Source organism: Temnothorax longispinosus, chromosome 10 (genome assembly GCF_030848805.1).
Source record: "Temnothorax longispinosus isolate EJ_2023e chromosome 10, Tlon_JGU_v1, whole genome shotgun sequence".
NCBI lineage: Eukaryota > Metazoa > Arthropoda > Insecta > Hymenoptera > Formicidae > Temnothorax > Temnothorax longispinosus.
In genome coordinates this window covers 6,850,498-6,878,475 of record NC_092367.1, presented here as the reverse complement: position 1 = coordinate 6,878,475, position 27,978 = coordinate 6,850,498, and the positions used below count along the sequence as shown (strand labels likewise).

The 27,978-nt window shown below is 35.3% G+C and overlaps 5 protein-coding genes across 31 annotated transcripts in view; 2 read left to right on the top strand and 3 right to left on the bottom strand.

Annotated features, from left to right (window-relative positions):
- Positions 1 to 8: 8 nt before the first annotated feature.
- Positions 9 to 6,760, bottom strand: Rhogap68f (Rho GTPase activating protein at 68F). 6 transcript variants are annotated; one of them, XM_071790131.1, is made up of 12 exons: positions 6,619 to 6,760; positions 6,058 to 6,165; positions 5,731 to 5,874; positions 5,168 to 5,348; positions 4,723 to 4,941; positions 4,540 to 4,638; positions 4,253 to 4,440; positions 3,974 to 4,174; positions 3,777 to 3,883; positions 3,534 to 3,687; positions 3,202 to 3,349; positions 9 to 549 (listed from the first exon to the last, which is right to left on the bottom strand). In XM_071790131.1, exons 1-12 carry the CDS (start codon positions 6,665 to 6,667, stop codon positions 51 to 53), a joined length of 2,097 nt encoding a protein of 698 aa, XP_071646232.1. In that variant the 5' UTR covers positions 6,668 to 6,760; the 3' UTR covers positions 9 to 50. The 6 variants fall into 6 exon arrangements, with proteins under 6 accessions (XP_071646232.1, XP_071646233.1, XP_071646234.1 ...); XM_071790132.1 differs by having other exon boundaries at positions 5,168 to 5,327; XM_071790133.1 differs by lacking the exon at positions 6,619 to 6,760 and adding an exon at positions 6,429 to 6,576.
- A 110-nt stretch (positions 6,761 to 6,870) lies between these two features.
- On the top strand, positions 6,871 to 9,456 carry Mrps31 (mitochondrial ribosomal protein S31). 3 transcript variants are annotated; one of them, XM_071790140.1, is made up of 8 exons: positions 6,871 to 7,011; positions 7,189 to 7,310; positions 7,548 to 7,779; positions 8,022 to 8,112; positions 8,196 to 8,328; positions 8,452 to 8,673; positions 8,832 to 9,052; positions 9,128 to 9,456. In XM_071790140.1, the coding sequence occupies exons 2-8, from the start codon at positions 7,285 to 7,287 to the stop codon at positions 9,394 to 9,396; spliced, it is 1,194 nt and encodes a 397-aa protein (XP_071646241.1). In that variant the 5' UTR covers positions 6,871 to 7,011; positions 7,189 to 7,284; the 3' UTR covers positions 9,397 to 9,456. The 3 variants fall into 3 exon arrangements, with proteins under 3 accessions (XP_071646241.1, XP_071646242.1, XP_071646240.1); XM_071790141.1 differs by lacking the exon at positions 6,871 to 7,011 and having other exon boundaries at positions 7,018 to 7,310; positions 8,835 to 9,052; XM_071790139.1 differs by lacking the exon at positions 6,871 to 7,011 and having other exon boundaries at positions 7,018 to 7,310.
- Positions 9,457 to 9,541: 85 nt separating this feature from the next.
- Positions 9,542 to 11,187, bottom strand: LOC139820132 (uncharacterized). Its single transcript, XM_071790146.1, has 4 exons — positions 10,408 to 11,187; positions 10,102 to 10,247; positions 9,932 to 10,004; positions 9,542 to 9,814 (listed from the first exon to the last, which is right to left on the bottom strand). The coding sequence occupies exons 1-4, from the start codon at positions 10,600 to 10,602 to the stop codon at positions 9,635 to 9,637; spliced, it is 594 nt and encodes a 197-aa protein (XP_071646247.1). The 5' UTR covers positions 10,603 to 11,187; the 3' UTR covers positions 9,542 to 9,634.
- A 7,589-nt stretch (positions 11,188 to 18,776) lies between these two features.
- Eif1a (eukaryotic translation initiation factor 1A) lies at positions 18,777 to 21,018 on the top strand. Its single transcript, XM_071791136.1, has 5 exons — positions 18,777 to 18,935; positions 19,147 to 19,230; positions 19,301 to 19,537; positions 19,723 to 19,823; positions 20,008 to 21,018. The coding sequence occupies exons 1-5, from the start codon at positions 18,920 to 18,922 to the stop codon at positions 20,011 to 20,013; spliced, it is 444 nt and encodes a 147-aa protein (XP_071647237.1). The 5' UTR covers positions 18,777 to 18,919; the 3' UTR covers positions 20,014 to 21,018.
- Positions 21,019 to 21,883: 865 nt separating this feature from the next.
- The window catches only part of LOC139820682 (uncharacterized), an 83,721-nt gene continuing 77,626 nt past the window's right edge, over positions 21,884 to 27,978 (bottom strand). For 13 of the 20 annotated variants that reach the window (XR_011734081.1, XR_011734082.1, XR_011734067.1 and 10 more), the window contains 3 exons: positions 27,492 to 27,708; positions 23,856 to 23,934; positions 23,543 to 23,613 (listed from right to left, as the gene is read on the bottom strand). Coding sequence is in view for 3 of the 20 variants with exons in the window: in XM_071791114.1 (XP_071647215.1) it covers positions 23,487 to 23,613; positions 23,856 to 23,934 (206 nt within the window). In the remaining 17 variants the exon portion in view is untranslated. Of the gene's footprint in view, positions 23,614 to 23,855; positions 23,935 to 27,491; positions 27,709 to 27,978 lie in introns of all 20 variants that reach the window. The other 7 variants (XR_011734083.1, XR_011734070.1, XR_011734077.1 and 4 more) reach the window with 3 other exon arrangements.

The window sequence follows — 27,978 nt, the reverse complement described above, 5'->3', positions numbered from 1 at the left end:
AGAACATCTTTGTTTTCCTGATGTTAAATAATCTTTTATTGATTTTATTGTCAGGTGAAGAACTGGGTGAAGGAGCTTAAGAAGATGTTAGGTAGCGAAATTTGCTTAGCGATAGCGGGTAATAAAGTGGACCTGGAGAAGGACAGAAACGTTGCCATAGAGGAAGCAGAAGAGTAAGTTTGACGAATCTTCGCTTGCATGAAATTATAAACGAACGTAGTATAGTGATTGCGAACAAATCTTCCGTCAGGTATGCCAAACAAGTGGGCGCCATGCATTTCCATACATCGGCCAAGTTGAACCAGAATATCGAGGGGATGTTCCTGGACCTGACGCAGCGCATGATGCAACGCGCGGACGAGGCCGAGCAAAAGTCCACGCTCACGAGAACCAACAGTACGCGTCGCAATGTCGTGATGGTTGAGGACGAGGCAGAACAAGCTCAACCGACTAGAAGTTTCTGCTGCGGCAGTGGTGGTGGCGGAGGCGGTGGCGGTGGCGGCGGTAATGGCAGCTTTTCGTAGACCTTTAAAATAAATTTTAATTCGACTACAGATGAAAGGTCTAATTTCGATAATGTACGAACTATATACAGGATGGTGCATCTCAAATGTGACAAATTTGCCAATAGTAATTTGTTACATTACAAAATGCTTTATCCTGTATGTGTTTGTAGGTGAGTGCGTTATGTATGAATGTGCATGTGTATGCCTATATATATATATATATATGTATATTTTTAGCTGTGACAATTCTTGGATAGCAAAGATATGTATATTTGTATACATATATGTTGGTGGTGGAAGCTGTGACTTTGTGCCCGACAGATAAATTTTTCGAAGGCAAATTTTGCACATGCCACTTTGTTAAAGAGAGATAAATTGTTAATATTTTCGATGACGATTTTAGATGTGCACACACGTTATACAACTGTGGCCTTTTTATTGTCGTTCGTAAACATTGTGAGATAAGCTTTTCCTGACAGATTTGTCTTTCAAGTATTTTTGTCATCTTGATGAGATCTGTCTTGTGGGATTTTCGAAGTTTAGCTTCTCATTTAGTGCAATCACGAAGCAATACGTAATATCATCTTCTCTTCCCAATCGATCTTTATATTTGGTGTGCATTTTGATCATTATCATTCCAGGTAGTTTCTTAACTATGGCGCGAATGTAAAGTGTTGCTTGAATTATGCGATCATAATGAAAAAAAAAAAAAAAAAAAATAGTTTGGTATAGCGGCAGACCTTACTATCTAGCTGTCTCGAATGCCTCAATCTCGATGTAGTCGCATACATTTTATAAAAGAGCCAGAAAGTAGAAGCCTCGTCCTAAATTATTTAATTTTCCCATTGTCGTCTTCAAATTTTCGACTATATCTTCGCAATCCAAAAATTGCAGCAAGCTTATTAACTAAGGACTAACTAATTGTTAGACGACGCGGTCTTGTCGCGAGACGAGGGCATTTTCAAGGAAGAAAGACTTTCGGCTTTTATCCAAACGATAAGTTATTGTACATATTAAGTGCCGATAATTTTATTGTACAATATATTGATTTGGACCGTATATTAAGTAACACGCAATATGTTTATTCATCTGAAATTATATAAATTAGTGATACAAGAGAGTTGTTTAAATTATTGTTACTGTAAGTTATTTTATAAACATAAAATGGTAACTTGTAATAACGTTACAGAGAAACGCTTTATTTAACATTTCTACCTCGATCCCGTGTCACGAAAGTTAGGTTTTGCTTATGAATTATACACAAAAGTGAAATTGAAGACCTATAAATTAACACGCTTTATTACACGTTCTATTGACAACAACGAGGAATGTAATCGAGTCACATCAGTTCTATACAGGTCTGGGTTAGTCTTTTTATCTTTTGATGATAGAGAGCGGGTTTAGGGCTGCCAAGCCCATACTTTATCCCAGTTACCCATAATGGCAGGACTATTCAAGGGGATATACAAATCAGCGGTTTGCTCCGCGAAAAAATTGCTAAGTCTCTTTTATCCTTATACCTAGACGACGGACAGACTCACTAAGTCACTAGACTATACAATACTTGACATTCAATACGTGTCAAGTCTTTCCCTCTTTTTCATTCTCTCTCTCTCTCTCTCTCTCATTTCTTTTAATTCTTGCTGACATCAAGTGAATCTAACAATCAGACAAATTACTTTTTTTCGAGATCATAATTGAAAAAAAATATTGTAAAGTTACTACAATTTATATGTGGGGTGCATGGAATATACTAATATCACACTAATCACTTACTGTGCTAATACATAATTTTCAAAATATTACATTAATCTTATAAACAGCATAAATTATTTTGATTTCTCGTAATTATATGAAACAGAGAGAGAGAAAATGTCACGAAAGCTACAAGATGAATCCGATTGAAGTAGAAAATACAATTTAATTTTTCTCAATCAGAGTGTTTTGTTACTTATATAAAATGAATGCTTGTTTATGTTATCTAAAGTTAACATAGTATTTCTCTATATTATATTTTATATATATATATAAATCTTCCTTGTTACATATATCTTGTCTCTTTTCGAGTTTACTTAAATACAGTATCACATATACTACATTCGTTAGACCACAATTATTATTGAATTATCAATTTTTCCATTATATACAAACCCTGCAAGAGATGCAAAGGATGCCAAATATTTAAAAAATTTGTTATTTGCGGTTTTCTTATTTTAGATTTAGAGTATACACTAAAACATTCTATAAAAATTTCGTTTTACAGGATCTTTAATTAATAATATAATGCAATTTTGACAATTCCAACTTTACAAATGAAAATAAATAACAAAAGATGCTTGGTGGATCCATGTGGTCCCATCAAAACAAAAATTATAATCTATTCAATAACAATTATTGATTTAAAGTTTTTAACTGACAAGAAAAAATAACAAAATAAAAATAACTAAAATCTCTTAAAAATTATACATGAAATGATAATGCATGTAACTTGCTAAAAGAAATTAATTCGTTGTTTAAAAGTTTCGTTAAATATCAGAAATTAATTTAAACAAAAACCGGGACAAATTGCCGTTTGCGATTTCACAACGGAGGCATCCCGCTCGATATCTTCTTTCATCATCGAATATATTATTTTCTAAGCGTTATTAAATAGATAAACACATTATCTCTAGATAATCTTACATATTATACTCACTGTGTAACGTTCTCATGTATCTTTGGTATTTGGTCGTAATTTCTCTCTAAATATACGGACATGTTTCTTGCAGCTGGCATTCCAACATCACACAGCCAGCCAGATTCGAACGTTTTAGTCTTTCGTCCGAAAATTATTATACCTATTCGTATTAAAAAATCTTGTGCAAAATCGCATGTAAACAAACAGTTGAATGTTTCCTTCTATCCTTTTCTTTTTCTCTATCACGTAGAATATAAAAATATTTCGGTAAATGAAGATGCGGACGTGTGAGAATTGAATGTTACTATTAGGCTTTCGGTGCTGTCGCTTTTAAATAATAAATATCTTATCTTGATAGGTGAATAAAAAGTCTATGAATTGATTGATAGGTCCTATTGCGGAGAGGGACATTCCACGTGCTGGCGGTGCTCTAACTAGATTCGGTCCAAATACTACCGCGAGATTACTAGAAGTCATCTTGTTCAGGTCGCATCGATCCATTACCTATCAATAGAAAAAAAGAGTAAACATAAAAATCGATTTTATTTTAGTTGTAGGGAGTTGCGACTGGGAATATTATGATAGTTACGTACCCTCGATAAAAATTGTACGATGTATTTAAGAACTTGGTAGTTGTCTTCAGGAAGTTTCTCCAATATTAATATTTTAACTTTACGCGGACGTTCATCTTTCGACAATGCTACAGTAAAAATTAAAAAAATGCTTTATGTACTCTTACTGTAATAATATTTGAAAAAAAAAGAGAAAAAAAAGGGAACAAAATGCTCACTTTGAAATTGTGTGATTTCATCGTATAGTTCGTAGGTCATAAGAGGTTCGTCTAGTTCACGGAGAAAGGTCTTGAGTAAAACCGCGGCGATATGCGGGTCCCCTTGAAAATCGATGGGTAAACCTTGATTGCAACGATTCTGAAGTTCTTTGATTACTGCCACGTTAGCCGATCTTCTGAATATTCCTTCTGTTTCTAGGGCTGAAACAATAACAAAACAATTGTCAGTTAGAATACGAGCAAGACGAAGATGGTTTTGCTTTTATTGGAATACCATACCGTCGGGCGTATCGAGAAATTCTACACACTGCCTTAGAATTGGTGGTATTGGATCGCCGTTACTATTTTCCTTTATGAATTGTAGACTAGCACCGAACTGAGTCGTGCCAACTGGCGTAACTACCGCGCTTTGCGGTGGACTCGCTGGCAAATTTTTCTTATTTTTCATCAACAGTTGTTCATTGTGTCTGAAAGAAAAAAAAACATCCCATGTGAACTAAATCTGTGTGCAGTTTGACGAGACTCTAAAGTACTATTTTACATAATAGCATAACTAAATTGCATACTCTATCACTTGAGGTGGTATAATTAGTTGATCCAGGTTAATATATTGCGCCAATTCTTCTAGATAATTAACATACATCATTTTCCGTCCAAATTTTACACTGTAAAAATATACAATTCATGTAATATGTAATAACTCGAGAAAAAAAGTAACTTCCTCATTTAGAGAAGGAAAGATTGTATACCTGATAGCCGGTTTAAATATTTGCCACACAATCCTAATGAAATTAGTCGGATGTACTAGATAAAGGGCTTTGAGATTCTTCTTGTATTTTCTATCAAACGCTTTATACGCTTGCCACAACCAAGATAAGGGTGGCTTATTTTTCGACGTAAGGCCATAATGAAAGTAAACGAGACTATAATCTTGCTCCACAAACATGTCCAAAGTATGCGTAAGATACCTGTAGTGAAAATATATTTCTTATGAAAAAGTTTATTTTAACTGATAAAAAGAAGATAAATAAAAAAAAACGTAGTACCAGAAAACAGATAGTCTTAGCAAACTCTGTTAGACATAATACAGGATGACTCGCAGTCTTTAAGTAATTTACAGACAATTATAAGTCATTGTTTTGCGGAATAAATATTTCGCATGTTACCTCTACAACATAGATATCGCAAACTCACCTGAGGAGTTTAGCGTGATTAAAAGTCTCTTTTCCAATGGGAGGCAATTTGCAAGCTGACACAACAATTATTTTACGACCGGCGCTATCGTCGCCGACCACTTCTACGATACCATGCCTGGATATGTCAAGATAATCCTCCTCGTCGGCGAGCTCTCCGTCTAAAGCAGCCAGATCGTCCGCTATTCATTAGAACAGACATTTGTGATATAAGGTTGCACGTATCACAAGCGTGCTCTCGCAACAAACTTGTATCAAACAAAAATTCTATCTAGCAAGAACAATTTGAATTCTCGGAGCAAAATTCTGTTTCATAAAAAAAATGTATACTCCAAAGAAAAAGATTTACTCACTTCAAACGCTAGGATTGTACACAATGTTATTGTTACAAAACGGATTAAAAAAAAAAAAAGCAAAACAGTCATCGCATTCCCTTTCCTTTTTCATCCTTACGCCATGCAATGTAAAACAAGCTATACAATGTTCTACACATAATTCACCTGCTATGCCCCGAGAATGCCATGACATTTACTGGCTACTAACAGAAGGTAAAAGGTCACACACCAGATTCGATAACTGGAGCATCTACCAAAGCTTCCTCAAAGTTCTCCTCGATCGTGCCGTCGCTCACTGGGCTTTCCAAATAATCCATTCCGGTACCCATGGTGCTGCTCACCAAATCCAATTTTTCTTCCAGAAGCCGCGCCGCTGTAACAATAAAGTTAATTTTTAAACAATTATCATAGCTGCTTCATCATGTAAATTAATCTTTCATATAACTTTCATAACATAAAGAGGGCAAAATAAGAAGAAAACGAATTCTGCATCTACAGATAATTAATTGCATAAAAAGGAGATATCAAAATATATATCTGGAGATATATAATTTACCGTTGTTTGAAGTAGTTTGCAATTCTGTATCGTCAAATTCCAGATTTGGTTCATAATCGTGATAATCTGACAGGCTGGGATACGGATCTTCACAGTCGTTGCCCATTCCTGTTAAACACGTCAACACAAATCAGTCTTGATATTAAATAAGCAGATCAAAACAATGATACCTGTATGTATTTGTACGCGCGAGAAAAAAATATCTTATCTCCAAAGATAAACCCGATTGACATTGCACCGCACGTATGTTCAACAACTATCTACTCGAACTACTCTACTCCAATACGGACGATCGAGCTCTCTGCTCCGTAAACCTTCGCGAAAGTAATGATAGCGCACGATGTCACGATAATCAGATGCTTTCTATTTACTCAACGCGAGCCGACTCCCTCGCTTCTGCTGTCGACTCGTGTCACCGCCTGCCAATGTCGCGAGTCGATCCCGACGACGACGACGGCTTCGCCGAGGGCGGCGAAAGAGTCGGAGAAGCGGGCGCGGACACGTCAAGCCGAATTCGTCTACGACGGTCGAGGGAGATCTGTCGGGGCATCGCCAGCTCACCTGTCAACGTCCGCGACGGACTGAGCGTCGGCTGGTAGTCCGCCTCCATCCTTCCCTTCCGGACCGTCGGCGTCGATGCGCGCGGGGACCGGGGACGACGATGCGGCGGGCACACGACGGTGGGCACCGCGCGTTCGGCGATATCTCGGCGCGCTTCTTATAGACTGGGACTGCCTTCGACGGCTGTCTCCTCGCGCGGCGACATCATCCACTTCCCCGCGACGTGTGTGACTAGTACGACGCGCGCTACGGATCACGTCACGCTTTCATTTGTCGCCGTGGTGGTCACTGCGTTGCGCCGCGACGCGATATGTATCGATACTCCGTTTTGAACCGGGGATAACACGATATATCGATATCGCAGTATCGGAGTCCCTGCCCTTTAACAAAGAGGTTAAGTTCTCTTTAAATTAGGTTCTCCTATTTGCAATCTTATATTACTCATTTTATGTAATTGAATTTGTCAATAATCCTCGCAGGAGGATACGTGACACACAACGCGTTATTGTCGCTGATATTAACACCCGACTGTCAATCGACTAATGACTCAATTTAATTATTTCTCATTAGGAATCTGCGGCCTTTCTATAGGATTACTTGTTCCTGAATGAGGAGTGCTATCACGTCTCGCGATATAATTGATTTGTAGAATATTTATGTGCAAATATGTTGCCTTTACATATATTAACGAAGTAAGTACATTTGCATTAAATTATTAAAATTAATAAATGTTGGAAATGCCTATTAATATGCTTGTCTAGTGAATTTTTGTATGCCTTAATGTATACACTACGATAGAATTTTCATTGTGATAAGCATACAATGACAAAATATTGTGATATCAATAAATAAGACTCTTATAATATTATCCTATATAAAATACTATTAGTTTACAATTTCGTTGTTACATTGAGGAACATATTTTGCAGATGTAATATAAGACCTCCAAGTAGAATGTCATTTCAATGGATAAACATTTCCACGAGATTATCCTCTTCGTCATCTTCGTCATCGTCATCGGATTCATCAGATTCATCTGATTCCGATTCTGATACTGAAAAGACAAAACCCGAGACAACGCATGTTCAAAGCGCAAGTCCTGCAAGTGCAACATCAGATAAAAAATATGATTTGGAAAGCTTCTTGAATAACATGATACAAGTAAATCATGATTTTTTTTTGTTTACTCCAAGTTTCACTAAATTCAGAATTAAAATAACATCCCATGTTTTAAAATAATTTTCTTTAAAGTATTGCATTTACAAACCGCAGATTAAATTCAGTATTTAAATAATAGTTATGTTAGTAAAATGTTGATATATCTAAAAGTGATATAACAAGATATTTTTCGGAGAAAATGTAAGCTAATGTAATTTTAATGAAATATCTGTTATTGTTCTTAGGCAAAAAAGCTGCAGAAAACCGTTGATGTTGCCTTACAGCCTAAAAAGAAGTCAGAGGATAAATCGAATAATGACAAACATTTGCCTTTTGGTAACTTAGTGCAATGATCATTTCAGTTTTGTGAAAGTACAAGCCTTTCTCAATATATTAAATTATATTATTTTTTTTTGTAGAAAAGAAAATAGTAAAAGCAGCAAAAAATGTGGCCGAGACGCTTGGTGGGGATAAAACAAAGACTACGTCAGACTTGCTTGAGAAAGTTCTTGCAACTAGAGTAGAAGCATTGAGAGCAGAACAGGCAAGAATGTATGTAGATTGTCATGTATATTACTAAATACGACAAATTGTACATATATATAGTAATATATTTCTGTGTTACTTGATGTTTTCTTGAAATATTTTTACAATATAATTTTATTCGTTTAACAGTAAAGGTCAGAAGAATGCTAAATTCAAACAATCACCAGAAGACAACGTACAAGAAAATTCCCAAGACCAACATTTGGAAAAGAAATCTATAATACAAACCCTACTGGACGAATATAATAAGCAACCGGTGAAAGTAGTTGAGAATAGTATATCGAGAAAATTACTAAATGACGTTAAAGCATCTAAACAGTTACAAGATACTGATAGAGGATCTCGTGTCAGGTATTACAAGAAATATAATGTTAATTATTATATAAGAGATTAAATTTTTAGACAATCCCATAATCAGATATAATATTATTATATTGTAATACAATATATTTAGATATTCATGTTTTCATGATGTACTAAACACCTAATTTTTAATTATTTATGTATAGTAGACTTAAAGATGTCAATCTTTGGAATGGGAAACCTAGTAAAATTTTTGAAAACATGAATGCCGCTTCGCCAAACATACCGGAATTGAAAACGTGGGCGGCATTAGAACAAAGAGAGTTAAAAGCACTGACGACTTATCCACCTGCCAATGTTTTTCAAGAACTGATTCTTTGGACGGAGCAAGGCAAATTATGGAAATTCCCTATTGACAATGAGCAAGGTTTCTATATAATGTGCTATACATAACGTTTTTCTTGTGGAAAAAACTTAGTTTAATAATTTCTATATATTTCAGGAATGGAAGAAGAGCAGAGTGTTCACTTCTCGGAACATGTCTTTATGGAACGTCATTTGAAGGGATGGTGTCCTAAATCGGGACCAATACGTCATTTTATGGAGTTGGTGTGCGTTGGACTGTCAAAGAATCCATACATGACTGTTCAAGAAAAAGTGCGACATATGATGTGGTACAAAGAATATTTTGAATCTAAACAAGACCTCTTACAAGAAATAGGAGCAATTCAAGAGCCATTTTCTGATAAAGTAAAAGAGATTACAGAATAAATTATACTAACGAACATAATTTTGATGTATTTCTTATTAGTAAATAAATTCTTAAACCCATGTGCGAGTATATTTAAAAAAATATATATATACATATAATTTATAGTTAGCTTAAGTCAAGAGTAATTTATTAAATTTCTAAGTGTTATAATTATTTAGATGTGATACTAATATCTTTATTATGTACAGTACATACAATTTTATTATCCTTAGATACCAAAAAGTTGAGCTATACAGATTATGTTAGATAGGGATCTTTGTAATCTTCAATTAATAAGTTCTTATCCTTAGATAATTTAATTTGTACACCATCGGCTGCAGGAGCCATTGATAATATCACAATTCTATTTACAACTAGCAGCTCAGGATTATCCACGCTTTGATGTAAAACTATATCGATTTCATCTCCTACGTCCACCTGTCACCACAATTATTTCATGTGTAGTAAGTTACGTAAGATACAAAAATAACGATAATCTCTTATCAAGATTTTCAAGAGATTATCTCAGCTTTATTGCAAAAATAATAAATTTACCTCTTTAGATTTTTTGAACACTTTGTTTCCATTTATGCGAAACTTGCTCGCATAAAATGCCTCCTCGATTTTACTAAAAACAAGAATATGAAATAAATAAGACTTGACCATTATAAATTGAAATGCAACGTTGTGCGCAAGTGTATCAGCCAAGATAAAATTAGACATACCTGCGAGTCATTCCAAATCCAACTTTGCAAATAGTATCTACTCGTAAGGAAGCTACTTTTATTTTGGCCACTTTCGAACCTACAGGGGCTTCTTCCTCGTCGTCTTCCTCCCTCTCCTCGTCAGAATCTTCATCCCTGTCTTTTTTCTGCAATATATTTCCAAAAATAATACATTTATCTGTGCTTGAAAGCTTCTCGAACGAATAAACAAGCACAAAGGCGAAGAAAAAAACTATAGATAAACTATATTAATTAAAGACAAGGAACTAAATGGAGTTAAGAAGTTAAATATATTATATTAATTACCTTATCAGCAGCTTTTTTCCTGCTGGACTTGAATCTCTTTGCTACATATAAGTTACAATGATTTTGTACACTGTGTGGCCTTGCATCCTTGCGTATCGAGAGATCCAATCGTAAAGAATCTCGTGAGTAACAAAGGGTGCGCGCATTGCTGTATACCGATCTCCTAATAATATTAACTGTCACTCTGGATAACATAGCGATTCACTTGATTATAATTCGGACTATCTGTTTATTGGTTAGATAACCTCTCTTAACGGTGCGATCGCGTATAATCGGTATAATTATATCGAGTTCTCTTTCATGTAGTATTTATTTAACGTGGAACACGAGCTTCTCAGCCATGAAAGGCTTAACAGCTCCCTTAATTATCTCGATTATTAATAATTAAATAAAGAGACGTATCAGGCTATCTTGCTAATAGCTGAACCAGACAGCTTATACGTAGACACGTTTATTTTCCGACACCGCCGATAAAACATCATTGCGCGTCCGCGCCACATTTGCAAATGTATAATAGTGGTGTTAATTGTTATATGTATAGAGATTAAATAATAAAAAAATTGTTAGGTTTTTATAGTTAACATCTATATTTAAAAAAAGAGTATAACAAACATATATGCATTTGACAAGCGTATAGTGTCCGCGTAGATTCGACTTCGACATTCGCACACATTGACGATTTATAAATTAAAAAGTATATATTTCGCAAGTATATATTTTTCATGGCATTTATTGCTAGAATAAGAAAAATGCATGAACGCGAATATAGGAACGGGACGCGCAGTGATGCCGCTCTTGTCGAACGTGAAGTTGGCCGAGCGGGAGACGATTCGAAGTGCCTCCGCCATATTGATGACGTTCTCCTGCGTAGTGCGTTCATTTCCGGAACACGGCGGGCACGGTACGGATCGGCTCCGGCTCCGGGACGAGTCGGAGTCGGCGTCACGACTCATTTAATTATGGTAAGAGTAACTTTCATTAATCTTGCATGCGTGGTTTACTGCGGTATTAATCGCGTACTATCGATTCAACGCTCGGGTACTAGTGATTGGTAAAAATACATATTTCGCGATACTTGTTCGGTCGAAGGCGCGTCGCGCGGACAAGTGACGATTGCATTTTCCAATGTCGCGAATAGGTATCCGCGGATATCTGTTAAAAATATTAGTACATCTATTCGCTAGAATGCAAAAAAACGATCGTGATCATAAGCGAGCGTTTGAATGTGTATTAATCTGAATAACGAATAAAATGTTTAATGCGCGTGATAATTATTTAATCGATTCGATAATTTTTATGTTACAGAAAATATCAACGCGGGAAGAAGCATCAGCTTCGCATCGAGGGAACACGAGTGTCGCATCGAGGGAGCTGATAATCTGAGAGGATACCCTGAGAGGAGGAGCAGGCCTGGGAGAGGCATAGAGCACCAGCGGAACAACTTTTCGGTAAATATTATTTACTTGTGTAAAAGCAACTTTTTTTCTGTTTATTCTTGAATCGCTTTATTTCACAATAATTTAGAAATAATAATTAGAAAGAAAGTGGTAATTTGAAGTTTTATAAAAGCTCATTATTGTAAAGATCATTTTAGGAAAATAATTATTTAAATAAATATCTAATTGAATGATAAATAAAAGGTTTGATGCCATAGGAATTATGTTTTAAAACATTAGGTTTTTTGAACATCATCTTAATGTGAATTTTATGTTTGCATATTACAGATTCAACTTAGCTACGTGGCAGATATAATTCCGCTGTTGCGCATCGGGGTTGGTGAGTAATGAATTAACATATGTTTTGAAGTAACGGATGTGTGGCAACCTATAAAATATATACTGCGAAAAATGTATACTACATAAATGTATACCTTAAATGTATACTACATATCTAGATAAACGTATGCAATTTGATAATAACATAAGTTTATAGCATTCCATACATCTGTTGCCTTAAAATAAATAAGTTAAAACAGATTAGGATAAGTTTAATCTTGGGTGTCTTTTTATTATTATATTTATATATTGATTAATTTAGGGTGTGTATACGAGAATGTAGATACTCGTATGCACACACTGTGTATAAAAACAGAATTTTTTGGAAAATTGAGAATACCATGAAGACAAAATATTATTTATTGATAATTATATTAATTGATGATGTTATTTGGTTCATATTTAAAATCAAATAACATAAATTTTAATTATATGTATATGTACATAACATAATTTTTTACAAATATAAAAAATAAAGAAAACAAAGTAGAAGACAAATAAAAGTTTAACAATTAAAATCTTTTTAATTTAATGCTCTTATTTAAGTTTACTCATGATATTCATATCTCGGGATTAACAAATAGAAAGAATAAAATATTTATATTGTTTCATATATGCAATAAGAAAAATAAAAACGTAAAATAAAAAAAAATTAAAGTAAACAATATTGTAGTAGGTGATCATAATATTGAAAAATATTTATTACAAATATTGTATTAAGTGTAATCTTGTATTATTCCTTTTCTCTTTCCTATTATATCCTATTAAATACTTATCCAAGATTAAACTTTATATAAGTTAGTGCAAGAAAGCAATACATATATATATATACATATACATATATCATGTAACATTTCATATAATTTATTGATCTTGCTTGTTTCGTATAAAAGACATGCTTTCAGTTATTAGTTATTATTAACTTTTTTGATGCATTGACTTTAGCCTAATCTGTTATAGCTTATTTATATGTAGTGATTGATAACTGGATTTTATACCAGTTAAAGTAGTAAAGTAATGTGAGATCCGATATCTGTTTTATTATGAAATAAAAGATTTTTTAAATAATTATCTTATGTATAATAGAATCAATCAGTTTCATTTCGCTAAGAATGATTTTGAAACAATATATTATATAAAAAGTAATCTTAATAATTTGCAAAGTACAAAGTGATTATTATTATCAATTCTATCGTGTGTGTGGGATTTTTATTATCCTTTTCGGATCTTACGTCATTCATCTGAATTTCTCATCTTTGCATATTTCTTGATGAGATTCAGCAATATTAAATCGTTCGAATCGATGAAAATACGTATATTATGAGCTTTAGATTTTATCAAATAGCGGATCTGTTTATTTTCAAATTAGTTTTATTGTTTATATTATAAAGTTTATATTTAAAATTTAATATTATAAATTTCATAAATCGCGATCCAATTTCTTTAAATCAAAACGCTGTCGACATAGAGATTTTTTTCAAATTCAGATTTGTTTCCAATCGGATATGTATTTTAATTACTGGATATATTTTAATACGAATAAATAACGCGTGTAAACAATAAATGCGCAATTAATTTGTATACAATGGAGTTATTATTATTACTGTTAATTGGTTAATTCCATATTTAATTGAGTTAATTAATGTGATGGCCCCTTCGCGACGCGTTCGTGTTTCGCGCATCGTACAAAAGCGTAAAATCTTACGCTTATTGCCGGCAACAGGAGTATTTCTCCTTGTTGTCGATTTCTGGCTGTATAAAACCAGGATATGGCCAGGTTTTACAAAAGGTGAGTCTATTTTGGCCAGAAAAAAGAAGACGAAGAGGATTTTACAAGGTAGGTTGGTGTGCACAACACCAATCAAAGTCTAAAAAATACTTATATAAAGGTAAGCCTATAAGGTTTCTTACGTGCGATTGCACGTAATCAGAGACAGAAAGATGCCGTCTCGAATTAAAAATCCCTTGCTCACGTAATTTAAACTTACAATAAAACTCCCAAACGGTCCTGATTTAATATCAAATTCGCGCACGATTTCGGGTAATCGCGGTAACTAATACTAGATAAGGTATACTAAATAAAGCTACGAGTAGGTAGGAATATGGATAAAAATTAGATAAAAATCGGGTAGGTAGGTAAGAATAAAATAAAAATCTGGTAGGTAGGGATATAGGGGTGTGGTTTTCAACAATAGAAGGAAACTTAGTTAATTATAATTTTGAGAAATCTAGGTAGGGAATGAATAAGTAAGCATACATGTAGGTAGGGATATGGGTAGGTAGGACTCGGGGATGATTTAACAATGAAAAGAAATTTTTAATCTTCTTTATAATTTAAAAAAATTTAAATTTATTTGTATAAAGATATACCTAATAATAAAAGGTTAAAAATACACTGCTCAAAAAGAATTAGGAGATCACTTTTTGTTTGCAGTAAATTTTTGCCGATTTTTAACCCTCAATTAGCACACATGTGCTAATTCACACCACTTTTTTTCGTTCAGCACTTTATATATTTCAATTTTTCATATAAAAATCACTTCTTTTTCCTAAAATAAAGAGCACTACTCGATTGCCAGGGAAATTTTACATAAATTTTTATTAAAAATGACTGAGATACGACAGTTAAAAGTTGTCAAAATGTCAAATCGCACTAGTGTGGCATTTGAGGTGGCCCAACCGAGGTGTACTAATTAAGGGTTAAACTGTAATTACTCAGCGAATAATTAACGTAAAAACAAGTTTAAAAAGATTTTACAGGGCAAACTCTCTATTATGAGGTGCTTTTGTTTAATCACTCAGGTTCATACTCAAAGGCGTGGTCAATTTTAAATAAGGACATATTTGAGATATCCATAATCTTGAAATTTACATCAATCTTCCACCGCCTAACAAAAAAAATTGACGAACATAATCATTAATTCCATCTCAAAGTACGGACTTTGCCCTTTTAAATAAAAAAAAACTTTATCCTACTCCGATTATTTAGCGAGATATCGCAATTTAAAGTAACCCCTGTTTTTTATGATTTCAGCACGTAACCTGATGTGCACCACGGGCATGTCGCTCAGTCAAATTTTGCACATCACGTATGTATGTGTATATGGAGTGTACATGTGTACGTGTGTACATGTAGCGGTTTTTTTTAGTAAGAAGTGTTTCCATTTTTTCGCCATATCACGCGCATCGCGCAATCTTGATTTCATATTGATGCATTTTTTTACATCAGATTGAAGAGGCACTGGATCAAATTTTGAATAAAATTTCTCAATCTAATGTAAAAAAAATGCATCAATATGAGATCAAGATTGCGCGAGGTAATACGGCAAAAAGTGACAACACTTCTTACTAAAAAAAAACCTCTACATAAAAACATATACACATGCACACTTCATACACATACACATATATATACATATATGATGTGCAAAATCCGACCGAGCAACCTTTTTGTGGTGCACATCAGGTTACGCAAATGCTGGTGGTATTGTGCTGAAATCATAAAAAACAGGGGTTACTTTAAATTGCGATATCTCGCTAAATAATCGGAGTAGGATAAAGTTTTTTTTTTATTTAAAAGAGCAAAGTCCGTACTTTGAGATAATATTAATGATTATATGTGCCAATTTTTTTGTTAGACGGTGGAAGACTACCAGATTTCAAGATTTTGGATATCTCAAATACGTCCTTATTCAAAGCTGACCACGTCTTTGAGTATTAACCTGAGTGAAAATTGAACAAAAGCACCTTAGAGTAGAGAGTTTGCCCTGTAAAACCTTTTTTTAAACTTTTTTTTTACGTTAATTATTCACTGAGTAATTACAGTTTAAAAATGGGCAATTTACTGACAAAAAGTGAAAAGACCCTAATTTTCTTTAGCAGTGTTTTATGTACAAAACGATATATTCTATCTGCGAAAGTTGTATAAAATTAATTGCATAAAATTGTATAAGTATATATAATCTACTTGAATTGTCTATATCTAAATTTGTGTAAACTGGATTACACGAAATCGAAACGCGTATAACACCGAAATATCTTAAATTAAAACGCGAATTGAATACTTTCTCTTCTTATTTTATATCCTTTCCTTTGTAAGCTTCGTAATTTTATGTTGATAATTAATAATAAATATCGCATAATTAGATGTCACTTACTACGTTTACGCGAGCGTTACTTCTGTAGTAACTTACAATATATTACTCGTTTACGGGGAGTAAATTATCGTAAGTTACTACAAAATCCCGTTTACACGAAGGAATTATCGTAAGTTACTACAGAAGTAACGCTCGCGTAAACGTAGTAACTGTCACTGATCAGTACATATAAGTTAAGTTATATTTCTATAATCAATTGGACAATATGTTAATATATACACGCATTTCGAACGTTTTCGTGTAATCCGGAATTAATGAGATATCTTGAATGTACGCAATTTAATTGTATATCTTATATAATATACTATGTAATTTTGTATTATGTAATCTTTTTTGTAATGTATTAGATTTTGCGCTAAACTAATAAACTGTATAAAAAAGTAGAAAAAAAACTTATATCCAAAGAAAAGAGGACCGCTGATTGGAATCGGCGGGGGGTGGTGGAGGGCCTCTTTACATAAATTAAGTAAAAATATCTAATTCTAAATAAATATGTGATTATATTAAGTAAATAAGGCCATTGGTACTATGTGAAAAAAATATTTTCTTGGATCTAAGTATTTTTTTTTCAGTGTAGATAAAAATCGGGTAGGTAGGGATACGGATAGGTAGAGATGCGGGAGGGATGATTCGATGACGAAAAGAAATTACTTTATAATTTTAAGAAATTTAAATTTATTTCTATAAAAGTGCAATCATGTATAAATAAAGGTTAAGAATTATGTAAAGCATTACATTCTGTTGTATAAAACTGTATAAAATGTAATCGTATAAAAAAATGTACCTATATGTCTAATTTGTGTAATCTGGGTTACATGAAATCGAAACGCGTATATAACATAAATTTTTCTAAATTAAAATGTTATTAAATATTTTTTTTTAATTTCTTATTTTATCCTTCTTTAATAGCGAAATTATCGGTATTTTTTAAATAATGTATAATAAGAATTTTTTATTTAAATAAAAATACAAAGATTTCAGGCTAAGCTAGTGATCGAATATTAACTTTTTACTCGTGAAATTTGACATTTGCATTTTACTGAGTCGCGAATGCATTCGAGAAAATAGTTCCGATTCAGGAGTTATATCCTCAGAAGCATTATATCGTCAGCTACGAGTCAAAAGTCTCGAAATTGCTTGTTCCTAAATTTAGGAAATTAAGGAAATTTCAGGGTCGGTGAGTGGTGAATTAACATATTTATTGAGGTAACGGATGTGTGGCAAATTATTAAATATACTTACCATATATCTAAATAATTGTATGCAATTTGATGACACCAAAACAGTATACTACACATCAGAATATAGCATTCTATACACCCGTTGCCTTAAAATGAATCAGTTAAAACAGATTAGGATAAATTTAATCCTGGACGTCTCTTTATTATTCTATTATTTATTCTGTATTTATTAGTTAATTTAATGTGCATGCAAGAAAATATATTTATTGTCAGTCAAATGAGAATGTATCCAGGAATAAACTTTATATAAGTCAATGCAAAAGAGCAATATATATAATATACATGTTTTTTAAGACAGTCTTTCAATTTCCATCATGATTATATATACGTACATATTATAATAATGAAAAGATAAGAAATATTTTAGTATCGAGTAATATATTTCGTAATACAATTTATAAATTTTTTTCGTAAAAAACAATCTTACAATTATTAATTATTATTTCAAATTTTAACGCATTGACTTTAGCCTAAACCGTTATAGCTTATTCATACTTTGTAGTTTCGCACTCGTTATTGTTATTTTTCGCAATCTGCATTGGGGAATGAACATTGGCCGATTTTGACGTTGAACGCATTTCGCTACCCATTAAGATTTGCTTTAATTTCGGTTTAATTCAATTCTTAGAATTAAATGTTAATTATTAAAAGATAGAAAGCAAGTTAAATTTTTTTCTCGAGATTAAAGTTAATCTACATCAGTAGAAATGGATATAAAGATGTTATAACAACTATGCGCGATATTTAAATATCGCTAGTTGAAATACAACTTGGGAAAAATTTTTTAACATCGAACTTTTTATCTACTTTTCATCCTTTCTCTCTCTCTCTTTCTCTAACGTCCAGTAGCGTATACGTTCCATTTGAAGTGCAATATTTGCAATATAACGGAAAGTATAACGGGGCAGCTGCAAAGAACGAACAACCAGGCGTTTTCAAATCGCCGGATGTGTCGTGCATCCGTGAACCATGGACAGGCCGGAAGTACGCGATTCTCGAGTCAACCTCGTCGTTAGACGAAATTTTCAATAAGTTTTTTTCCAATTGCTCGCACGTTTTCTTCCATCGATCCGTCAATAAAAAATTGCAAGAATTATTTATCGTCCCGCAGTCAGAGAGAAGTCGAAAAGACGTCCCATTTAGGTCAATTTAGATCGACGTCGCGCACAGTCGCGCAGTCGATCACCTCCATCACTTCGACTCCATCTGTCGAGTCGTCGAGTGTCGGTGTCGATCTGCCTCTATCGCGACGAGGATCTCCAGGTGCGTTGCAGCGCCTTATCACATCTCGTCGTGTTATTTGTATTTTCGTTGATCGGGAACGCCGTGCTAGAGCATCATGCCAAAGAATAAGGGTGAGTGCGACTATGGTTCCATCGCTTTCGTCTTTTTCCTCTGGATCCCCGCGATTTTTCCATCGTCACGATTTATCCCACCGATATGGTTAAGTTAGCTAACCTAATTCGTGTCAAGATCGCCCTCGAGGCGAGCTGAGTCTCGTATCTTACCCCCTCGCGCGTCTCATCGGGAGCGTTGTCACGCGAGTCACACATGCTTTGTTCGTAGGAAAGGGAGGTAAAAATAGGAGAAGAGGGAAGAATGAGAACGAGACCGAGAAGAGAGAGCTGGTGTTCAAGGAGGATGGACAAGGTGAGTACGGACGACGCGATATCCACCTCGGGAACGAGCATCGGTGACTCACTCGGTGTTTGTTTTGCAGAGTATGCCCAAGTGACAAAGATGCTGGGCAACGGTAGGCTAGAAGCCATGTGCTTCGACGGGGTCAAACGGTTGTGCCACATTCGAGGTAAGCTGCGGAAGAAGGTGTGGATTAATCAGGGTGACATCATACTGATTGGGTTGCGAGACTATCAGGATGCCAAGGCAGACGTTATATTGAAGTACACGGCTGACGAAGCGCGGAACTTGAAGACTTACGGCGAGTTCCCAGAAACTGGTAAGTGGCATTCCACATCATTCTGTCCTAGATGTTTGTGAACAATTGCAAAGTGTACTTTTTTAAGTAGAACTTTTCTAATTTTTGGTGAAAATAATTTTAAAAATTAATTATTAAAATTTTGTTTAAAAAAAATCTAAAGAATTTCTCTTTTACGTCTTTTCTAATGAGAAATTTTCTTTTAGTGCGTATCAATGACACAGTAACCTTCGTGGAAGATGGATTTGATGAAGATATCGAATTTGGTGATGAAATTAGCGATGACGATGAAGATGATGTTGACAATGTAAGTTCTCATGTCTTTTTGAAATTTTGTACGCATTCTATCTTATGATACATCATAAATTGTTTTTATTCTCTAGATCTCCTCTATACTTATATTACTTTCTATGCAATAACATTTAAAAAGCTTGGCCTTTTTGTTTTCTTTTCAATGTATGCAATAATATGATATACCATTGTCTTTACAGATCTGATGACCCGCAGTGTAATGATAAAAAAAAGGTACATTACGAGAAAGTGTATGGGGACATCTAATCATTTCACAAAATGCAATTATACAACGTCAAAGTTTCCCTTTGAGTCGAGTAGCTCATCTCCCTGTATGTATCTATAAATAAATCGTCAGTTTATGGGTAACATCGTGTTCCAGTTTGAGTGTAGTCGTTTTTGATATTTATAAATTTTTATAGGAACATGAATTCTTTTCAAATAGCGAAATTACAGATATTTAGCATATTCAATTAGATTTCGCGTACACGCCAGATTAATTAGATCTGTGTACGTAAACAATACCAACTTTGTACGATCGTTTTTCTTTGTATATTTCCTTTTTATTTACATGTATTATTATCTGCCAGTTCGTGAAATATACATATTATTTAAGCAGAAAATGAAATATAACACTATGTATAACATGCAGTAAGTACTCTTTTTATATGTTGGAATGTCTCACTAAAAATTATCCATCGAGAAGCGAGGTAACGTACAATTAGACTTGTAAAATTTTGATGAAATTTAGAACTACTACGACTAGTGTAAATTGCTAATTTAATAAATTAAAAAACGCGTGAAGGGGGGGACAAGCTTTCAGTAACTTCTCTGTCTTAGCGCTGTTTTATTATAGCTTTGATCGGTTAATTAACACACGTTGTTAGTAATCATATAGCTACTCAGTACAAGTAACGCGTGCCAGATATAATTCTCAGGACACGCGTTTTGTTATGTACGTATCCGTGCAATCGTTCAGTGCATGTTACTCTTCGTTGTATCAAAAGGGGACTACAATGTGTACGCTGCATTTCGACAATATCATTAGCAACGACGAAAGTGTGCAAGTTATTTGTATCGTTTTTGTCTCAGAATCCAGGAAATAATATGTTATTGTTTAGTTGATTATAATATTGAGCGGAACAATAATTTGTGAATTTGGACTTTTTTCGTCGTTTAAATAAAATTGCGTATGTATAAATGGAGAAAAAGATACTTACATTCCCACACTTTTTCCTCGCAACTTCCTTGTAACTTATCGATTAGAAGAAACAAAGCAAGATTTATATAATATCATTATTTTTATAATATGAAGAATATATACTTACGTAAAATTATCTTGTTCAGTTCATATCCGAAATATAGCTGGTCTTTCTTCTCTTTTTTAAATAATATATGTTTGGAAAGAAGGTTTAGATGAAAGGAAAGTGTACGGAAAGAATAGTTGACTATCGATTATTCATTTATCAGATGCCTAAATATGAATGAAAGAATGAGATGGATCAGGTGTCCTTTCTCCCCTTCTTATCTTTCCATTGCAGAGGACGTAGTAATTCTGATGCAACATTTTATTTATTATGCCGCTGATAGTCTATCACACAATAGTATATAGTAAATTATAGTCTCTTTCGTTTTTTTGACGCCATGCAATGCCATTGTAATGATAGCTTAATGTCATAGTATTGGGGAGGGACATGTAATTAGCATAGGGGGAAATATGTTTGACTGCTTGACGTGTTACGTTGTCTACGAAAATTAACTTGTACAAAAGTATGTGAGATATAAAGCATCGGCTCGGCACTGGCATGTCAATGCTCCAACGATGATAAGTGGCGCTGATATTACATGCGTTTCAAACATACGTTCTTGTCATTAACGTCAATAGCGTAAAACAATACAAAGTACTGTTGCACATGAAATATATCGTCTGTATAACTGCGTTTCATATATAAAGAAGTACGATGCGTACAAAATATTTCTTCCCTCGTGAGATAAATCGCGCCACATCGTTGATAGCACTGAGGCACCAGCGTCGCGGTATTCGTAGTGGATTATATACTAAATGTTACGACAATACATGGGAGCATATTATTTTATTTTGATGCGCGTGTGATTGTGCCTTTGGTCCTTAGGTCAGATAGGCTCTAGGCAAGTCTATTAAACGTAGTATAACAGTCATTATAGATAATAATTTATAAACTTCAGATAGCATAATCATTATATCTTTCAATATATTATACATTAATAGAATAGCTTATTTAAATTTTGCTTTTCTTTTAAATATATTTATATATTATGATGATTTTCCATCCTCCTCTCTTGCGCTCATTAAAATTGTGTCGTACACTGAAAGCTAACATATCGGCTTAGATATTAAAACGAATTCGCATCGCCCGGATTTCAGACAACATAATCTCTACATTGTCGCGTGTCGTTAGCTGCTATTTTAGTTTACACTGGTTCACGTAGATGACACAACGTCGACAGTATGATCGTAGCTTACAAATTAACGAGCGAGTAACATTTATCCAGGGGCTCGCTATATAAATAAAATATTCCTGTTAGCGTCTTACAATTATTACAATCGTGTCCATAGTACATTTATTTATATATATATATATGTATATGTGTATATATAATATATATATTATATATAAGTCATATGCTAAGAAATTATCATATATACAATTAAAAACTGTTAGGAAATATCCTTTAAACAAGTTAAATTTATACATTATGTGTTCCGATGCATAAAAACATTTCTCTCTGTTAATCAAATCAACACGGCCGGTGCGCGCGATGATCCGACACCTCTCGCGGCTCGTCGTATCTTTTTTTTTTTTTTTTTTATTGTGCTTAAACTCGCGACTTGAGTCGAGTAACAACAAGAAATTCTCTTATTCCCGTTTTTCGGAAACTTCGTCAATTGTCCATCGCCGAAAGTGTTAATAAAGAATATATATATTCATATGTATTGCCGATCTATCAAGCGATATATTGCGCGGATTGAGATGTATAATCATCCTGAAGCTTAAACGAGCTATTCTCACGAGAACCTTACTAATCTAGGCGATCGCCGATATCGGCAGATCGCTCGCTCGATCTTATCTTGTCGCGTTCTCGCCTTTTTCGCGTCTCTGCTTCCCCCCATCGTCTCCGCCTGATACTTTCCTTCCCTTCCATTTCGCATTATATCTTCAGACAACGCGAGAAAGGCGTTGCACATACATGGACGGGTTGGCATAGTGAAGACTAGCGCGGATCGGCTAGTCGGACTAGCAACGACATACGCAGATACATTTTGTCATTATCATCATTATCATCATCGATCGCGAGATTCCGACGAACGTAAAGAGGTAAGGCAACCGAGCGGAACGGAAAGGCAAGCAAATTCGAAGCGTAGGCCATGAGCGTGATAGTAAATCATCGTGCATGCTTTTGCGTGGCTTAAGAGAGACAGCATCCCGAGGGGGGGGGGGGTGCGTTATCACGCATCTCCAGTCTTATCGAGAATCGTAAACTCGTCGCTCGACGCTCGAGGATGCGCCGAGTCGAGTCCGAGGTCCATCGAGATGCCTCCCTCGGTGAAGGATTCGAGGATCGACGAGGGAATCGATGCCGAGAACCCGACGGTGATTTCTTCTCTTCTCATCGAAGGGTGGAAACGCACGCGTCACTTCTAATGATCCTTCTTCTCCTCCGTCATGAATGTGTCCATGAGCTTCTGCATCGATTCCCGCAAGTCGTCCGTGCCACCGGCCCCCACAGACGATATCGTCCTCGCTTCCGTTCGCGTGATCGTTACGCTGCAAAAGACGATTCTCTCAAGATTACGTTTATCTACATTTGCATTTCTCTTTTCGATTTTTCGACGCGCCGCAATTGTCGTACAGCGCGATGAAAAATCTTTAAATGATCCCCGAACGGCATCGTGATCAGAGCAGATGGAAGCAAGTAAACTTGCTTCCATCACCGTAGAAGACAATAATTAACATACCTTGCCGTTGATACATTAAAAGAAAAGAAAAAAAAAGTAATTTGTATGTACCTTTCCTGTGTGACAGGATCCACCTCGATCGTTGTCGTTTCCATGAAGGATGGCTCGCTATGTTGCAAAAAGTCAGATTCTGCGACAACAAACGAGAACAAATCAAACACCCTGCTTCGCTGCGCTTCGCGAACGCGGCGGATTTCACTATTTCGCTGCTGCGTGTTTTTACATAGAGAACAAGTACGAATTGTATATATATAGATATATATATAGATATATATATATATCTTTCAATTTTACATCATGCCCAAAACAAGGGGGTAAGACTAGACACATATAAAAAAAGTTACAACACCGCTAAACATTTGACGATACATAATATATATATATGTTGTATGTATATATTACGCATTTTCACTCAACTAGCCAAAAACTATATGCAACCGTTTTCCTCACGTGTGATCATCTCCCTCCTCGGCACGTTGATCACGGCGGATATTGTACGCCTCGCGTGACTTATACTTGTACAACTTTTACTGTGTCTACTACTCGTTTTCTCGTACTGTGATGCTAATTACTTTTACACGTGTGCTACAAGCTGTAAGTCATCTCAAACTCGGCCGAATTCCTATGTCTCGATGTGTCGAATTTAAACGTGTCGCGTAGCAATCGATCTCCATGAGGGAGTCTAAATAAATCATGGTACAATCGACGAGGAGGTGAATTCTCGCTACATCTTCTGTTTGTTCATTCACGAGAAGCTTCCTCGTCGATCCTACGACGATTTCCCCTCGTCCATGTAGGAGAAGATAAAAGATAATTGCACGTTACTCTGACTGAGAATCCTAAATAGCAGTCTGATGTATCTAGTTTTCGGTTCTTCGGTCCCAATCGCGACAGGACTTTTATAAAATCTACTAATTGTTTTATAAAATCCTTTTAGATGCGAATGTGGAAAAATGCTAGTCAATGAGATTAAAAATCAATACCGAATTAATTTTGATTTTAAAAACTGTAGTTAGACAAACTTAGAATTTGTCGATTACCCTTTGAACATACGTGTGTAATTGTTCTGCTATTTAGGATCATTTGAAGAATCAGTTACGTTTCATAGGAAGACAGCATCGTTGTAAGACAGCGCTTACGAGACGAACGCTCGTTGATCAGTATTTAATTAAATACGGCGACATTATTACTGAGCAATATTCAGAATACTTCTCAGTACGATTGTGCTGCGCGCAGCGAGCTCGTGTGAAGCGCTGATAAAAGCCGCTGAACAAAGCATTTAGCAGTTAGTCGTAAGAGATGTAGGTACTCAACGTTCTCGGTACAACAGAAGATTATACTACGGTAAAAACTGAAAGTGGTGTTTCCTCGACAGTTTGGCAAATATATCCAGATATTATGTACATTTTGAAAATGCGGTAATTGTGGCAAAGATGAATAATCGATTCGGGATCTCAACGGCATCCGAGGTGAAGCAATGACTCTGAGGACACAGGTCAAAAAAGACTTTATAGATATTTTTATATACGACGAAATACATCGTTCTTGGGCAAAGAGCGTTATCGGAATTTAAAATCGAAAAAAAGAGAAGTTATCACAGATATCACGATTCTAATGCGCGAGTCTACCGCCCTTTGGTTTTGACCGTAGTTTTGCACAAAACGCTCCATGAGATTTGGCAGCCATTTCATGGGAGCCCGTACTAACTACATTAGTTAGTATTGTTAGACGAACGGTCAGGTATTACTGGAGTATTATTACGGATATTCGGTGATATTAATTTCCCGATGCGGAAAGGACGTTAGTGCATCCTCGCGGAGATTTCAAATTCTTCGGAGCGACGATAAATCATTTTACTTGAGACGATCTTCACTGGCACATCGAAATAGGAAATGTATTGTGCGGATTGGAAAACTCAAGTGTTCATAAGGATACTGAATGAATAAAGCGTCAATCAACACGTGGACACTAGCTATATCGAAATGATTGTTGCGTCTACAGTTCGAATTAGCGGATCGCTAATAAGAAGAACGAAACAGGCTCGAGGGATGCGAGGAAGAAACACGAGTGTCTTCTGTCTCGGTTCTCCGTCCCCACGGGGATTGAAACCGGATGTAATTCCGGGGAGTCCGTCTTTCGATGCGTCGAAATGGTGCTGAGAGATCCAAACTCGCCGGAGTTATATCGGTTCTTAGTCCCTTTCGTACTGCCCTTTGACGTACGTTTGCAGTTCTGCGGGATCGGAAGGGGGTCAGACTCGGTGATGAACTCGTTAAGAAGCCGCGCAGCACATCGGTCAGTGCAACGCAACTCGCTTTCACATCGTTGCGGCAAAAAGAGAGTTGGTTTAGTGCCGTTTCGGGAAGTAGCCGTGTGTATATACTCATCCGTATATCGACAGAATCCGAAGCAAGCTTGCACACCTTGTGCTTGCACACGTATATAGGCACGATACATATACATACACTTAGAAATTACTTACATGACGATTCGCCTAACAATCCTAACGTGACTAAAAAAACACGATTGGTCCCTCTACACTTTAGCTTTATCTTGAGTTGCTTATTGTCAGAAGAGAGCTAGAGGGGTAATAGTGATCTATAGGATGCTCGAAACTAAAACAAAAAGAAACACAAGGAGGAAGAAAGAAAGAAGACGAAAATGGAGAAACGAAAGATAAAAAGAAAGGAGAGTAGGAGCTCTTCTTGGTACGGCAAGGGTACGTGCAACTAGGCGTAAAACATATCTTTCCATTGATCGGAGCGGGAAAATCGTCGTGCCCCGACAACGAGGCACTGCGCAAAAGTAAAACAGTTACTACGGGCGTAGACTAAGGTTCGTACGATGCAAAGATGCAATCATGCGAGGGGAGTGTCAATACTCATGCAGGCCGTTACTCCAGAAAAAGAAAGCTTGCGGAACAAAAGTTCGTCGATCGCGGGGATTTACCTGTCCTCTCGAAATAAATGATAATTTATCACACATATGTGACGTGATGTACTCGGTATCGGTACAGGTCGCCCTACGTGTGACAGAAGGCAGTTCAGTTTTACAAGTTGGTCATTTGTTGCACATTTTTTCAACTTTCCTTGCTGTTCGCCAGAATTGTTAAGACTACTGCTGAAGTTCGAAAATTATTACGCGGACGAACTAGCTTCGAAATCATTTCGATCGCAGATGGCTCGAAAAACGTGAAAATAGATTTCAGTCTTATATACGAATATTCGATAAATAAATATATCTATCGATAAAGTTTTGTGCTTTATCGCTGGGACATTGCATACTTTGTAAATATATTATTGATACAAGCCCTAAGGACTCTCCATAATCGCGAGGATGTGTATCAATTGATTACCTACGTACAATTTTCTTCAAAAGTGACACGTTTAATTTATCAATTACTTGATGTGTATTATAACTTCAGAATTTCTGAATCGTTATACTTCTAAATACACAAGCAAACTAATAAGAATAATCGCTTATATCATTTTTGTAGGCAAAAGTTCAAGCTAAAAAAAACAGAACAATGTGAATCATGTCACTTTCGAAGACAAGATACAATATCGATTGGTTGCTTAGATTTCTATCCTGATGGCCGTAAAAGTTTGACCTGGCTTTTAAAAGAGATTTAATATTATAAAACGATATACTCTTTAGTAGAAAATAAATAATAAAGGGTAATCGTACCCGGCTTGCCTCGGGACATTGTTAGACAGGGTATAGATGTCACGCTGAAATGTTTGTGGCTCCAGGACAAGTATAAGCGCTACTAGAAGTACCAGCACAGCGACAGCTATGCTCATCCAACACGCGCAGCTGGTTCTACCGGATGTCTTCGTCCTAGTCTTCGGTTCTATCCTATTGCCCGAGCAAACCGACCGTACCATATTGTGTGTTTCTGCTACTTAAAGATTATCAAATTCATTGCTTTGAATTATCATCGGATATGTAAATTTCGATAAGTTGATTGATTGATTCAGATTGACTGACTGATTGATTGATTGGATGATAGCTCCACCGCGATGTGATTAGTATGAGGAAGCCGAGAATAACAGAATAGCCACATTTTGTCTCGAAAGTCAAAGTCGAGATTATCGTAATGATTACCTAACCGTAATGATTTTATCCAATTACTGATAGATTAATTAATTAATTAATTGATTGGTTAATTTTA

What these genes read in the sequence shown, in the direction of transcription:
- Rhogap68f (XM_071790131.1), bottom strand. Translation starts at nt 6,667, where the DNA reads ATGGAGGCGGACTACCAGCCGACGCTCAGTCCGTCGCGGACGTTGACA. An exon ending in TGCTCCAGTTATCGAATCTG is followed by an intron (nt 5,349 to 5,730) that starts GTGTGTGACCTT and finishes TCTAATGAATAG; the next exon opens with CGGACGATCTGGCTGCTTTA. An exon ending in TCGTACAATTTTTATCGAGG is followed by an intron (nt 3,688 to 3,776) that starts GTACGTAACTAT and finishes TTCTATTGATAG; the next exon opens with GTAATGGATCGATGCGACCT.
- Mrps31 (XM_071790140.1), top strand. Translation starts at nt 7,285, where the DNA reads ATGTTGCCTTTACATATATTAACGAA. An exon ending in CCTTTACATATATTAACGAA is followed by an intron (nt 7,311 to 7,547) that starts GTAAGTACATTT and finishes CATATTTTGCAG; the next exon opens with ATGTAATATAAGACCTCCAA. An exon ending in TCTTGAATAACATGATACAA is followed by an intron (nt 7,780 to 8,021) that starts GTAAATCATGAT and finishes TATTGTTCTTAG; the next exon opens with GCAAAAAAGCTGCAGAAAAC.
- LOC139820132 (XM_071790146.1), bottom strand. Translation starts at nt 10,602, where the DNA reads ATGTTATCCAGAGTGACAGTTAATATTATTAGGAGATCGGTATACAGC. An exon ending in GGATTTGGAATGACTCGCAG is followed by an intron (nt 10,005 to 10,101) that starts GTATGTCTAATT and finishes TCTTGTTTTTAG; the next exon opens with TAAAATCGAGGAGGCATTTT. An exon ending in TGTTCAAAAAATCTAAAGAG is followed by an intron (nt 9,815 to 9,931) that starts GTAAATTTATTA and finishes TTGTGGTGACAG; the next exon opens with GTGGACGTAGGAGATGAAAT.
- Eif1a (XM_071791136.1), top strand. An exon ending in GTTCAAGGAGGATGGACAAG is followed by an intron (nt 19,231 to 19,300) that starts GTGAGTACGGAC and finishes TTTGTTTTGCAG; the next exon opens with AGTATGCCCAAGTGACAAAG. An exon ending in CGGCGAGTTCCCAGAAACTG is followed by an intron (nt 19,538 to 19,722) that starts GTAAGTGGCATT and finishes ATTTTCTTTTAG; the next exon opens with TGCGTATCAATGACACAGTA.